This window comes from Pantherophis guttatus, chromosome 6 (assembly GCF_059756535.1).
Source record: "Pantherophis guttatus breed Tessera chromosome 6, ASM5975653v1, whole genome shotgun sequence".
Lineage (NCBI taxonomy): Eukaryota > Metazoa > Chordata > Lepidosauria > Squamata > Colubridae > Pantherophis > Pantherophis guttatus.
The window spans coordinates 69,077,042-69,091,475 of record NC_142068.1 but is presented as its reverse complement, the minus strand read 5'-3'; the positions used below and the strand labels follow the sequence as shown (position 1 = coordinate 69,091,475).

The 14,434-nt window shown below is 39.6% G+C and overlaps 1 protein-coding gene across 2 annotated transcripts; it reads left to right on the top strand.

The window, feature by feature from the left end:
• Positions 1-3,814: 3,814 nt before the first annotated feature.
• Positions 3,815-13,411, top strand: RBP4 (retinol binding protein 4). 2 transcript variants are annotated; one of them, XM_034430417.3, is made up of 6 exons: positions 3,815-3,893; positions 4,155-4,304; positions 6,903-7,039; positions 7,444-7,550; positions 9,768-9,980; positions 13,091-13,315. In XM_034430417.3, exons 2-6 carry the CDS (start codon positions 4,170-4,172, stop codon positions 13,102-13,104), a joined length of 606 nt encoding a protein of 201 aa, XP_034286308.2. In that variant the 5' UTR covers positions 3,815-3,893; positions 4,155-4,169; the 3' UTR covers positions 13,105-13,315. The 2 variants fall into 2 exon arrangements, with proteins under 2 accessions (XP_034286308.2, XP_034286309.2); XM_034430418.2 differs by having other exon boundaries at positions 3,849-3,927; positions 13,091-13,411.
• The last annotated feature ends 1,023 nt before the right edge of the window (positions 13,412-14,434 follow it).

Here is a 14,434-nt window from a genome sequence, read left to right as displayed (position 1 = left end):
ACATCCAAGCAGGTGGACGGAGCACCCTGCCACCGCTACCGGCTCGTCTGAGCCGGGGCGAACCAATAGCAACCCATCACTGCTGACTTTGTCAGTTTTTGCCAGATAGTGATATTTAAATATTTAAACATTGAAATTGTGGCATAAACTCCATAGTTTAGTTGGAATTTGGGTGCTATATCATATTCCAAATATAGGTGTGTTTTTTTAAATAAAGCAGCAAGAAGATTTCCATAGTTCAGCACTTCCATAGTTAAGGACATAGTTAAGTCGCTCTTTTAATGACTACAGACCCGATATACAGTCCTTGCTTAATGGTGATAACTGGGACTAGAATTTCTGTCATTACAATCCTGTGACAGGATGCCGGGATGGATGGAACTTCAAGGACCAATCGTGAGGATGATTAGTTCAATGTTGTCATAATTTTGAATGAATAAAGTGATTGTTAACCAAGGGCTATCTGTATAAAATCCTGCATATCAGAAGTCAAGTTGCTTCTGTAAAACATTTTCTCCCATAGGGAGAAAAAAAAAAAGCTTTGGACTTTATATATCTGTAATGGCGAACCTATGGCACATGTGCAACAGGTGGCACGTGAAGCCATATCTGTGGGCACGCGAGCCTTGCCCTAGCTCAGCTCCAGCGCACATGCACATGCAGGCCAGCTGATTTTCGGGCCTTCCGGGCCCACCGGAAGTCGGGAAATGGGCCGTTTCTGGCCTCCGGGGGGGGAGGGGGTTGGGGAAGGCTGTTTTTGCCCTCCTTAGGTTCCTAGAAAGGCTCTGGAGCCTGGGGAGGGCAAAAAATGGGCCTTCCGGTCCCACTGTGCCATCACATGCCAATAGCAGGGAGAGCGCAGGGGGGGTTGCACGCACATGCATGGAGGGCGGGGCGCACTGAATTATGGGTGTGGGCACATGCAAGCGCGACAGCCCTGCACTTCCCCCCTTTTGGCATGCGATGGCAAAAGCGGGTTATATATGGTTTTTCACCCTCATTTGAAAACGAATGGTTCACTTAGTGCTGAGCTTGATATGATTTGCTTTATGTTGAGTGAGCAAAGTGTTTGAACACAACCACTGAGAGCACTCAATAATAGACAAAATGGCTTAAAATGATGAGTGCATAAAGACATATTGGCTTGCTCGAGAAACCATGGTTAAAACAAACCATGGCATCGCATGTCGAATAAGTCAATTATAAAGAGTTCTGACCGGTGGTGGGATTCAAATTTTTTTACTACCGGTTCTGTGGGCGTGGCTTGTTGAGCATGGTGTGGCTTGTTGGGCATGGCTTGTTGGGTGTGGCAGGGGAAGAATACTGTAAAATCTCCATTCCCTCCCAATCAGCTGGGACTTAGGAGGCAGAGAACAGATGGGGTCAGGCAGAGGTGGTATCTACTGGTTCTCCGAACTACTCAAAATTTCTGCTACTGGTTCTCCAGAACTGGTCAGAACCTGCTGAATACCACCTCTGCTTCTGACATGTTTCTCAAGAAATTAAATGGGCTTTCCTCTTGATTCTGCTACTGTTCTTTAAACTTATTTTATTTGACTAAAAATATTGATCCGAGCAACAAAGAAATATGTGTTTCCTGTCCAGGTCCAGGGTTTAGGATTTTTAATGAAAGAAAGAGGAAGGAATTGATTAACAACATAATCTGGATATTTTTGTTTGCAACACCTTTTCACCATTGTTGCTAGAATTGTTATTCCATCCAAATATGGAGCGTCATCTAGTTTCGGCTTGTTCTGCGTTGTCCAGCTGAGGCTACTTCTTTAAAGAATATTTAACAGGCTCTTTTAAAAGATTACGGTGCGGACATGTTGAAACTTCAGAATAAATATTGACTGTGAGGAAATGCCAATTGCTTGAAAAGGAAGAAAAAAAATCCTTTTATATAATGAAAGAAACCTATCAACAAGACAGGGAAAGGGGTGTGAGGTAAATTCTGAAGACTTTGATTTGCTGATCTCTGTGACCACCTTCTATATTTGACACATCTTTTAACATCCTTCCTGTGTTTGTTGACTAAAACCCAAAGCAGTATTCTGATTGCACCTCCATAGCAATGGATGCCATCTTGGAAGTATGGCATATCAAGAGTTGGTAACATGGCATTCATCTCATATCGTAACAAAACAGTTTAAAATAAAATCCATATATTCCACATGCAATGATATAACCCATTGTAAACACTTAGGGGTTTTTTTTGGTATTGTATTATCATATGTTCTAAGGGCTGCTGCTGGGTAACCTCTCAGATGATTGGAGATAACCTCAGTGTATCAAATTAGGAAAGATTCATACGCAATCAGGTACAATGATTGTTGTTTTGTTCACAAGAGAGACCTCATTTGTTCTTGAGTAAGTGCTTCGCACTGACCTCAACATTTGAGTTGCCATAGGAAGAAAAGGTATGGGCAAAAGCTGCCTTATGTGATTGCGTATGTTCTGCTGATGGCTTCTTAGCATTAGATTATACTTGTTGCTCAGGTACAAATACTTTAGCAACCTTCAGACATTATGGTATACATGCTGTGCCTACCCTAGGCTTTTTGCTAGAAATTGTAGCAATTTCTAATTCAGTATTTCTCAATCTTCGGACCTTGAAGATGGGTGGATTTCAATTCACAGAATCCCCCCCCTCACCATGCTAGACTAATGCATCATGGTATCATTATACAATGTGAATTATAGATAGTCCTCAACTTACAACAGTTAATTTAGTGACCAAAGTTACAACAGCATTGAAAAAAGTTACTTATGACAATTTTTCCCACTTACAACCATTGCAGCTTCCCCATGGTTGTGATCAAAATTCAAATGCTTGGCAACTGACTCATATTTATGATGGTTTTAGTGTCCCGGGTCATATAATCACCTTTTGTGACCTTCTGACAAGCAAAGTCAAAGGGGGAAAGCCAGATTCACTTAACAACCATGTTACCGACTTAACAATTGCAGCGATTCACTTACCAACTGTGGCAAGAAAAGTCAAAAAATGGGGCAAAATTCACTTAACAATTGTCCTGTTTAGTAACAGAATTTTGGGGCTCAATTGTGGTTGTAAGTCGAGGAATGCCTGTGTATAATATATGTCAGTGGCACCTTGCTATTGCTGACATACTTTATGTGAAAGGCAGCTCATCCCCAGGAATTCCATTTTCTGCTGTGGCTCACATTCACATGTAAGACACTTATTCTCCCTTTTAAAAACAAGATAACTACACTGGCCCTTAGAGGAAAAACAGTCCAGTCACTATATTGTCATACAATGGATGTTGGATCTTCTTTCCTACCACAATTCCATTGTAAAAGAAAATATCAGAGAGGCCCAAATAATCGACGACAACATTAAATGAACGAGAATCCTTTTTGCCTTAACAATTATATCATGAAGTGTTTCTAACCATGCCCAAATGAGCATGAAAACAAGAACAGTTCTCAGAGACACCTGCAGCCATCAAGCCCTCTTCTGAACCATAGCCAGAGCTTGCTGCGTGAATCCTGCTTTTTTTGACTTGGCTTTTACTCAGATGGTGTTACATAAACTGGAGAGACCTCTTTTGGTCCAGAATCCAGGGGAGAGTATGTGCTCTACCCACCCACCCCCCATCTAGCCAGTGACTGGGGATCAAAGATCATTGCTGTTTGCTTCCCCAGCCTCCTGCTGCAGAGTTATGCAAGATCTTTGTTAGGAGAGTTTGGCCAGCAGCTGGAATTAATCTAACGCCTGGTCTCTGCTTGCCTCCCCCTCCCAATTCTACTGCATGGGTTTACAAAAAAAAACTTCTCCGCCAACCTCACCCAAAGTTATAAAGCTCACGTCCTCTTCCTGTTTGCTTTAGAATTTAGCTGCTGGGACTGCATTTCTCTTCCGCAGACAAGTAACTTCTTTAATTATTTGAGCCCCTTTCTCTGGTAACTATGACATACAGAAGAAGACCTCAAAAAGTCCCAATAGTACCCTGGTTCAGAAAGACCCTTTTAGAGGAATTCTAGTGCCCTATTTAGGGGGGCTTCATAAGACCTCCCGTTTCATCTGCCGCATGCTTAAAAGAGCCTGTTCTTCATCCTTCCTTTAGGTTATTCTGGAGAGTCTTCCCTTTTTTTTCCATGTTATGATTGGTATTTGATTTTTGTTGTAGGCACGGAGGAGCAAGATGTCTTTCGGGAGTCCAAGTCTTGCCTGGTTGATGCTGGTGGGGTTCCTGGCATTATTGGATAGCAGATGTCAAGCTCAGCGGGACTGCCGAGTGAGCAGCTTCACGGTTCAGGAAAACTTTGATAAATATCGAGTAAGTATCCTGCCCTCATCTTTTCCTTCCTCTAGCTATTCTAGTTTGCTCCCCTACAGCCCATCCCTGCGCTTTTTGCTACTCCCCACTTTCCAAAATGTTCCCCAGTTACATGAAAGAATCTGAGATGGCTTCTTAGCTGCCTGTACAGTAAGCCTGATGGATAGAGTATGGCCAACCTAGAGAAAAGAAAGACTGGGAGGACATGATAGCAGTATTCCACTATTTGAAGGGCTGCCAACAAAGAAGAAGGGGTCCTCTTATTTTCCAAAGCACCAGAAGGCAAAACAAGAAACAACGGATGGAAATTAATCAAGGAGAGAAGCAACCTGGAATTAAGGAGAAATTTCCTAACAGTGAAAACAATTAACCAGTGGAACAGCTTGCCTTCAGAAATTGTGGGTGCTTCATCCCTGGAAGTTTTTAAGAAGAGACTGGACAGCCACTTATTTGTCTGAAATTGTATAGGGTCTCCTGCTTGAGTAGGGGGTTGGACTAGAAAACCTCCACGATCCCCTCCAGATCTATTCTGAATTGAACTGAATTAAATGATCTCTTCCAAGTAGCCATCTTTCTTACCGCCTTCAATTTCTTTCCTGAAATCTACCATGTCACCTTGATTTTCATGCCCTACACCAGGACTGGGAAACCCATGAGTTTCTGAATGTTGCTGAACTACAATTTTGTGCAGTTTGAAACCATTTAGAGGGATATAGAGTCTCTATCCTTGAATTTCATAACCATACCTAAATATAACTCAGATATGCTTCTTTTTTTCATCTACTGCTTCTTGGGTTGCCAAATGTAAAACAGGGCAGGAACTGTCATCTTCTACACTATCAAATGCCATGCGTTCTGTCGCTGCTAAATGGATAAGAGTGTTAACATTGCATGAAGCTAATTCACGGTTATCACTCTTTGCAGCAGAGAAAGGCAGTTAGTTGTGTTCATTGCTCAGCAAACTGTTCCACTCCTCCCATTTATTTTCAGAAATAAATTTCAAAGGGTGTTAGAGAAATCTCTTTTGTGAATTGCATTACATGTGTTTACATTTCAAATAACATCAGTTACTTCGTTTTACCTGAAGTTCCTCCTTGAAATTATTGTTGTTCACAATTGTTGTTGACAGCCTATGTATGTAGACATTTCATCTGTAAGTAAACTCCAAGTGAGTCATCTTCTATTATAAAGGCTAGATTTCAAGTTTTCTTATTGACAGACAGGTTTTTTGGTGGGGGAAGAGAATTGGCTCCACTTCATTATCCAAATCATTTATGTGTAATTTCCACAAGGCTGAGTTATCTAATCCACTTTATCTCTGCTTTACCAGTGTTAGAGATGACAGGAAAAGGAAAAGCTTTCTAGATCACTTCCAATGGATAGCAATTATTTTTGATACTGATCTTAATTTTGGCTCGACTTCAACGATATTGTTTTTACTCTTATGTTTTCTAATGGGCCTTTTTCAGTGCTGTAAACTGCCTTGAGCATTGTGGAATGATACCTAACAAATAAGTAAAAATAAAATAGAGAGACAAGTTACTTTAGATGCAGAAGAGCACATTTCATGAAGTATAAGGCACAAATCTTTAGGACTCTTGACAGGCAACAGTCATAAATTATTTTAGACTTCCTTTTGTAAGATTGCAGAAAATTCTTCAACTCTGATTTTTCTGGGAAAGACAAATCTGACATTGGACATTTTTTACTGGTGGGCAACTTTCTCTTTCCCTTTTCTTGATTAGTAAGGAAAAGGTATGGATATACAGGATCTAGTGTTTTCCTTTGACTATTGGCTCATAATCAGTGGATAATTTGCGTCATCCTGGAATGGTATATATTTGTACCTTCCCATTGGTTTCATAATAACATAAGAACTATCTGGTAAATAAAACAAAGGTTAATTATTAAGTTTGGCATAGTTATTGTATATAGTCTACCCTTCTTCAAAGGAATAGAATAGAATAGAATAGAATAGAATAGAATAGAATAGAATAGAATAGAATAGAATAGAATAGAATAGAATAGAATTCTTTATTGGCCAAGTGTGATTGAACACACAAGGAATTTGGTGCATAAGCTCTTAGTGTGCATACAAAAACAAAGTAATAGGACATATATCATCAATCATAGTTACAATCATTAATCACAAGATACAACAAGCGATAAAGCATAGATACCAATAGGAGAAGGTAGTAGGAAAGATGAGAAGATGAGAAAGATAAGAAGATGAGAAGGATGATATCAATACAGTCCTACTACATAAGTAAATATCTTTAGGCCTATAATCAAAATTTGTACATCTGTCCTCAGAAGTCCCAAAATATGGCTTGTAAGTGGCACTCACCAACTTAATATGGAATTTTATTTTAAGCAACATTTGCTGAGAATCAAGGTTTGTTCAGTTTCCCTTAAAACGTTTTAGGGTTTCTTGAAGTTCATCCTTGCATAGTGTATTTGGAATTTCATTTTTGTTGCAAATGTTAATACAGATGAACATGGCTGCAATTGAAACTTTCTTTGTTGGCATTTCATTTCCTCCTATTGACCTATTCCTTTAGACAGGTCTGCTAAGGATTTTTCTCTCTCTTTTGGCAGTACGCTGGCAGTTGGTATGCCATAGCCAAAAAAGACCCTGAAGGATTGTTTCTTCAGGATAACGTGGTGGCCAGCTTTACTGTGGATGAGAATGATAAAATGACTGCCACTGCCAGAGGCCGAGTCGTGCTCTTTGGGTGAGTCTTGAGATCCAGCTTCCTTCACAGACAGTCAAACTCTATCATTAGGGAGGGTCAGGTTGCTATCTTAGATACCTTGGGACATCAAACTGGTAGGTTTTAGAATTTATTACTATTGCAATAAAGAAGGACAAGGCAGGGGACAATCCAATAGTGATGGTGGTAATTTCCATCTTATGTCAAAAATCACATACAGCCTTGATTATTATACACTTTGAGTTGTGTTGGAAGGTTCAACACAAGGAGAAAAATGGTTATTTCTCAAGTCAAAAAATGATGTGATCCAGCCTGTTATAGTTTTTGACTCTCTTCTACCTGCTCACATTCTTTTATTCCTTACTGGTAAGCCCAAGTAGCTACAGATTTACAATTATGACCTTAAATCCATCTCTCCTTTTCAGTAACTGGGACATGTGTGCTGATATGATTGGCACCTTCACCGAGACAGAGGACCCTGCCAAGTTTAAAATGAAATATTGGGGTGTGGCCTCATATCTCCAGAAAGGAAGTGAGTATATACCAGGAAGAGAGCTAGTTCCTCAAAGTTCTTGCTACCTTGACTTCTCAAAGCCAAAATTCAATAAATCTGGAAAGTACCAGGTTATTTTTTATTTATTTTTATTTATTTATTTTCATCAAGCATGAATTAGATATCAGATACAAGTATAGTATACACATGATTATGAATACATGAAATGGATATGAATAAAAGGGAACATTAGGACAGGGACGGTAGGCACACTGGTGCGCTTATGCACACCCCTTAGAGACATCTTAAGAATGGGGTGAAGTCTACAGTAGACAGTCTAAGGTGAAAGGTTTAGGGAAGAAACCACAGAGTCAGGTGGTGCATTCCAGGCATTGACCACTCTGTTACTGAAGTTGTATTTTCTGCAATCAAGTTTGGAGCGGTTTACCATAAGTTTGTATCTATTGTGTGCTCTTGGATTGTTTTGGTTGAAGCTGAAGTATTCATTGATAGATAGGACATTGTTGGGGGAGAAGGTTATATATCTAGTCTCTTTTACTTTGTGAAGAGATGTCGGTCAAATCTCTAAACCTTACATACAGTAGATGAAAGGAGAAGAAAATCTCCCACGCCTGCCCACTGAAGCTCCATCTATATTTAAGGAAGTTGCTCAGAATAGACTGACATAATTACTGTTTGAATGATTTTGTTACTTAAGCTGCTGAAAATCTGGTTTTAGCTTTCCCTTGAAGTCTTCAAAAAAGGCAGATGGAATTGCCTGCTTTTTAAAGGGTTTTTTCCCTTCCTTTTTTGGCTAGAACAGACTAACTCCAGAAATCATCAAATATTACTGGAAAGGCTGTTTGTCTCCAGGGTTGGGGTTTTTTTTTTTTTCACCTCCACCTTCAACAGATATTCAACCTTTGGTCTGCCACGAAATCACAACAGGCTGCTTCCTAAGGACTCGGGAGTCCAAAGGCTGGTGTGCTTGTCTGGGTCAGGTTAAACACTAAATCTGGGGCATCCCTTCTATTGTATCTTATCAAAAACTGGCTCCATTCTTTTAGAAAGGAAGCTGTTAGAAGTCCTTAACCCTCCTCAAGTTATTTGATAACTTTAAAGATAATGTACTCCTAATGTTGATTCCTGTGTAAATTTCAGGACTTTTATCACTTAAGCCTGGCCAGTTTACGGATGTTAAACTTTTGGCTTCTTCAGCACCAAAATACCATTAGCAACATTTCTGAAAACCATTCTCACTGTTGTCTTCACCAGTTTGACTTGCCATTTTTTTTAAAATTTGATTTATATGCCGCCCTTCTCCGGAGACTCAGGGCGGCTTACAATGCGTTAAACAATAGCCTTCATACTTTTGTATATTTTATACAAAGTCAGCTTATTGCCCCCACAAACTGGGTCCTCATTTTACCTACCTTAGAAAGGATGGAAGGCTGAGTCAACCTTGAGCCTGGCGAGATTCGAACCTGCAGTAATTGCAGGCAGTTGGTCTTAATAACAGGGTGCTTTAGACCACTGTACTACCAAGGCTCTTATTTGCCTCTGAAATAATGTTTTTAAATCTGGTTTCTATTCATAATTTTTATACTTACAGCATAAAGATGTATGCAAGCCACCAAATTGCCCGTGTATTCAAACATTTCAGAATCGGTTTTAAATAATTGGCATTTTCTAATACAAAGATAATCTCCTCTCTGATAAAGTTCAGTACCTGAATGGCAATACTTGTTACACTGCTAAGTAGATGCCTACAAAACAGGCTTTGTTCATAAAGAAAGAATGTATGAAATCGCTTTTAAAACGAGTAATGGTGGATCAATAATGTGATACTGAACGAATGGGCTTGGTGGAATAAAAAATGCAGGTAGTCCTCATTTTACAATATTTGCTTAATGACCATTCAAAGTTACAACAGGACTGACAAAAGTGATTTACATCCAGTCCTCTCACTTACAAATATCATAGCATCCACACAGTGACGTGATCAAAATTTGGGAGCTTGGCAACTAGCACGAATCTACAACCGTTGCAGCATCTTGGGGTCTTGTGAAAAGTTGTTAAATTGGACTTAACAACTACAGTGATTCACTTAACAATCCTGGGTAAAAAAAAAGTTGTAAAATCAGGCACGACTCACTGAACAGCCCCCCTTGCTTAGGAAATTGTGGTCCCAATAGTCATCATACGTTGAGGCCTACATGTAAAGTGATACTGAATTTTCATTATGCTTTATCTTAGATGATGATCACTGGGTTGTGGCCACAGATTACGATACTTATGCTCTACATTACTCCTGCCGTAATATTACTGAGGATGGGACTTGCGATGATAGCTACTCGTTTTTGTTTTCCCGGACTCCAGATGGGCTAACCCCAGAAGCACAAAGAGTTGTCAGGCAAAAGCAGGTGGAAATCTGCCTAGACAAGCAATACAGGCGTATTGTACACAATGGTAAGGAACATTTTATTAGAATTTTACAGGAAATCTGGCTCAGGATGGGATAGATTGGAAACAAGAAAGCTGCTAGTTCTAGGGCAGTTAGAATTCTTAGTGGCACACAGATGCCATAATCACCTTAAGATTTTTTAACATTTTTTAGCTTTTTAAATTGTCAATGGGTTTGAATGTTTTAAACTTTGGGCCAAAGTCATATAATTCTTTTAAATAATTTTAAAGTTTGTATTGGTATGTGTTTTAGTTCTGTCTGTGCACCGCCCTGAGTCCACTTGGAGAAGGGCGGGATATAAATTGAATAAATAAAAATAAATAAAAAGATCCTTGATAAAAACAGGGCCTCTCTTCCAGAGAGATTGTGGAAGAAAATAGCACTATGAGTGAAAGATTATGTATCTCTTCAAATGGGCAAAATTTAAGTTCCTAATACATTTGTGTAGATCAGTGTTTCTCAATCTCAAGGAGAGATTCAACCTAGAAATAAGGAGAAATTTTCTGACAGTGAGAACAATCAACCAAAGGAACAGCTTCAGTGGTCGGTTGCCCCCGGTTTGCACCGGTTCTATAGAACCGGTAGTAAAACCGGCGGAAGGCTCCGCCCACCGACCCCGATGTCATCAAAATGCTTCTGCGCATGTGCAGAAGAGTGCACGTGTGAGCGAAGCAAGCACGCACGCACAGCCCCACTGCGAACCGGTAGTAAAGGTAAGTAGAACCCACCCTGAACAGCTTGCCTTTGGAAATTGTGGGAGCTTCATCACTGGAAGCTTTCAAGAAGAGATTGGACTACTATTTGTCAGAAATGGTGTAGGATCTCCTGCTTAGGCGGAGGGTTGGACTAGAAGACCTACAAGGTCCCTTCCAACTCTGTTAATTTGTTAAATCTCACCCAACCTTTGAGTTGTATGGACTTCAACTCCCTAGGCAACATCTTAAAGTTGTGAGGTTGAGAAATACTGGTCTGGTTCATCATATGCCTTAAGACTAGCTTTCACCAATCTGATTGTTGGGGCTATTACTCTTAGAATTTCTAACCAGTATGACCCAATGGCCGGGAAATTTGTAAATCTAAGACATCTGTTACATATGCTTCAAGTTATATTCATGGCAAATCCTAATACATAAAGTTTAAGAGCCTTGATAGTACAGTGGTCTACGCACCCTGTTATTAACACAGCTGCCTGCAATTTACTGCTGGTTCGAATCTCTCCAAGGCTCAAGTTTGACTCAGCCTTCCATCCTTTCTAAGGTAGGTGAAATGAGGACCCAGTTTGTGGGGGCAATAAGCTGACTTTGTATAAATATACAAAAGGATGAAGGCTATTGCTTAACGCATTGTAAGCCGCCCTGAGTCTCCAGAGAAGGGCGGCATATAAATCAAATTAAAAAAAAAAAGAGGTGCAATCAGATTTGAGGAGTAGCTGATACTAGAAACAAACTTATAAACCTATTTATCCATCCGGAATGCCACTGTTTTTCACACTGAATTCTAGTCAGCTGCTGTGATCTCAAGTCTACTTGGCCAGAATCTCGGGGGACCAAGGAGAGGGCATTGGAAGGCAAATTAGGCATGAGAAGACTCATGAAAGGAAGAAAACAAATTTGGCCATGAGTTAAACATTGAGTGTTTTTAATAAATAATGGAACTGAAAAAAAAGGAGGCCCAGAAGAATTTCTGCTCTTCCATATTAATTCATTGTTATCTACCAGTTTGCTCAGATATGATTCATATACTTTTTATTTTATTTATTTTCATCACGCATGTATTAGATAGATGTATCTATCTAATAGATAATCTATCTATCTAGATGTATAGATATAAGTATAAACATGATTATGAATACATGAAATTAATACGAATAAAAGGGAACATTAAGACAGGGACGGTAGGCATGCTGGTGCACTTATAAAAAGGTAAAGGTTCCCTTCGCACATGTGTGCTAGTTGTTCCTGACTCTAGGGGGCAGTGCTCATCTCCATTTCAAAGCCGAAGAGCCAACGCTGTCCAAAGATATCTCCGTGGTCATGTGGCCGACATGGCTAAACGCCAAAGGCTCACGGAATGCTGTTACCTTCCCACCAAAGTTGGTCCCTATTTTTCTACTTGCATTTTTTACGTGCTTTTGAACTGCTAAGTTGGCAGAAGTTGGGACAGGTAATGGGAGCTCACCCCGTTACGCGACACTCAGGATTCAAAGCACTGAACTGCCAACCTTTCGATTGACAAGCTCAGCATTTTAGCCACTGAGCCACTGCTCATGCACACCCCTTAAAGACCTCTTAGGAATGGGGTGAGGTCAACAATAGACAGTCTAAGGTTAAAGTTTTGGGGGGTTGGGGAAGAAACCAGAGTCGGGTAGTACATTCTTCACTCTCCAGTCCTTTTGCAAATAGAGGCAATCTGACTTCTTAATTTAAATTTGGATTATTTTCTCTTTTTGCTAGGAAAGCTCTTCCTGCAGTTCTGCAATCCACAGAATATCTGTTTTTCCATCCTGAAATTCATGTCTTTCCCTCACTTCAGAGTACCTAGGCTCAGTTAACATTATAGCAGCTGTCATACTCATTCATACAATATTGCCTGTCCTGCAAAAAGCTTTAACCTATTACTCATGGAAGGTTTGTCTATATCAGTATTTTTTAGACTTGTCAACTTTAAGACGTATGTATTATTCTTTTTTAAAAAATTTGATTTATATGCCGCCCTTCTCCGGAAATTCAGGGCAGCTTACAGTGCGTTAAGCAATAGCCTTCATACTTTTGTATATTTTATACAAAGTCAGCTTATTGCCCCCACAAACTGGGTCCTCAATTTACCTACCTTAGAAAGGATGGAAGGCTGAGTCAACCTTGAGCCTGGCAAGATTCGAACTTACTTTAATTGCAGACAGCTGGTGTTAAATTACAGTGTCTTGTCTGCAGAGCTATCCAGGCTCCTATTCTTGAGACATCCAGGGTGAAATTAAACAGACATTCATACTCTAATTTAGTAGGCTGGTTTGTACCATCTGCCAGCTCTAGAACCATATTAAATCAAACCAGTTCGCTTTATTTTGTAATGCATTCTGGGAATTCTAGCAGATTTAGTTTCTCTTTTTCTTTCTTAGGATTCTGCGACTAAAGACAACATACTCTATCGAAAGCAGGAAAGCAGATTCTCAGTAGTTAAAAGCTTTTAAAATGTACTGTTTCAAGAGAAGTCCTTCATTTCAATTCAATTCATTCGTGGGTTCATTTGGATTTTAAGTATACTTATGTGAATTACAGATAAGTAATTTATCATTTATCCTTCCACCAGTTAATAAACTGAAATCACTGTAATAGCACCACGATTGTGTTGTGAACGTGTATTTATGCATTTGGGATATGTAATTAGCATGTTGTCTTTGCAATGTTTAAAAATTATAAATCCAAATTGTCGGAACTAATTATGTGTTGTGTCCCTTCTCATTCTACAAATGATCCACAAATATTACTGTGCTGGCAGAACTTCAGCTCATGGATAGTGAAAGTATACTCTCATCTTGACCAGCTGAAAATCTTTTCTTGAGACTGAATGGTCATAGTTTCTGATGTCTTGACATTTACTGGCAGCAGTGGCTACTATCTTCAAGAAAGAAAAATCCCATTGGAGGGTAAATGGATTTAGGGCTTGGGTTAAGCCTCCATGAATTTGGACAGAAAAATGGACATTGCCAATGAATTTGGAGTGCATGGATATCTTTAGAAGGGCACTTACTTGTCAAGTCCGGCCTATCTGCAATTCCTAGTAAAATACATGGGAAAATCCCATTGGTGGGAAAATCCATTTAGGATTTGGGTTAGGCCACCATGAATTTGGACAGAAAAATGGACATCACTAGTGAATTCGGAGCGCATGGGTATATTTAGGAGGGTACTTAAGTTTCAAGGTGGATATATCTGCATTTCCTGGTATAATACATGGGAAAATTCCATTGGCAGGAAAATCCATTTAGGATTAGTCTTACGCCACCATGAATTTGGACAGAAAAATGAACATCACCAACGAATTTGGAGCGCATGGATATGTTTAGGAGGGTTAGGGTTAGGGTTCCTGGTAAAATATATGGAAAAATTGAAGACTTCGTTGTCGCAGCAGCTCACAGAAAACTAAACACAGAACACCAACTGGGCAATTGCATTTGAAGCTTGTAAACTGATCTTTGATTAACCCATGTCACAGGAGTTTAAAAAAGCTGGTTCTTGATTGATTTCTCTTCTAGATAGACTTCTCAATGGTCCATTTTAAAGAAATTCCAAGAGGACTGGTTCCTAATTGGCCAGGAACTAATTGCTATTAGTTCCTACAAAAAAGAACAATTAAAAAGTCTCCTTGAAGAATCAGTCAGCAGCCAGGCTCAAGAACAGCGCAATCAGGAATTGATTCTTTCATTCTTGATAGCCATCAATGAAAATAAATCTGTGGTCAG

What these genes read in the sequence shown, in the direction of transcription:
- RBP4 (XM_034430418.2), top strand. Translation starts at nt 4,170, where the DNA reads ATGTCTTTCGGGAGTCCAAGTCTTGCCTGGTTGATGCTGGTGGGGTTC. An exon ending in AAAACTTTGATAAATATCGA is followed by an intron (nt 4,305 to 6,902) that starts GTAAGTATCCTG and finishes CTCTTTTGGCAG; the next exon opens with TACGCTGGCAGTTGGTATGC. An exon ending in GGCCGAGTCGTGCTCTTTGG is followed by an intron (nt 7,040 to 7,443) that starts GTGAGTCTTGAG and finishes TCTCCTTTTCAG; the next exon opens with TAACTGGGACATGTGTGCTG.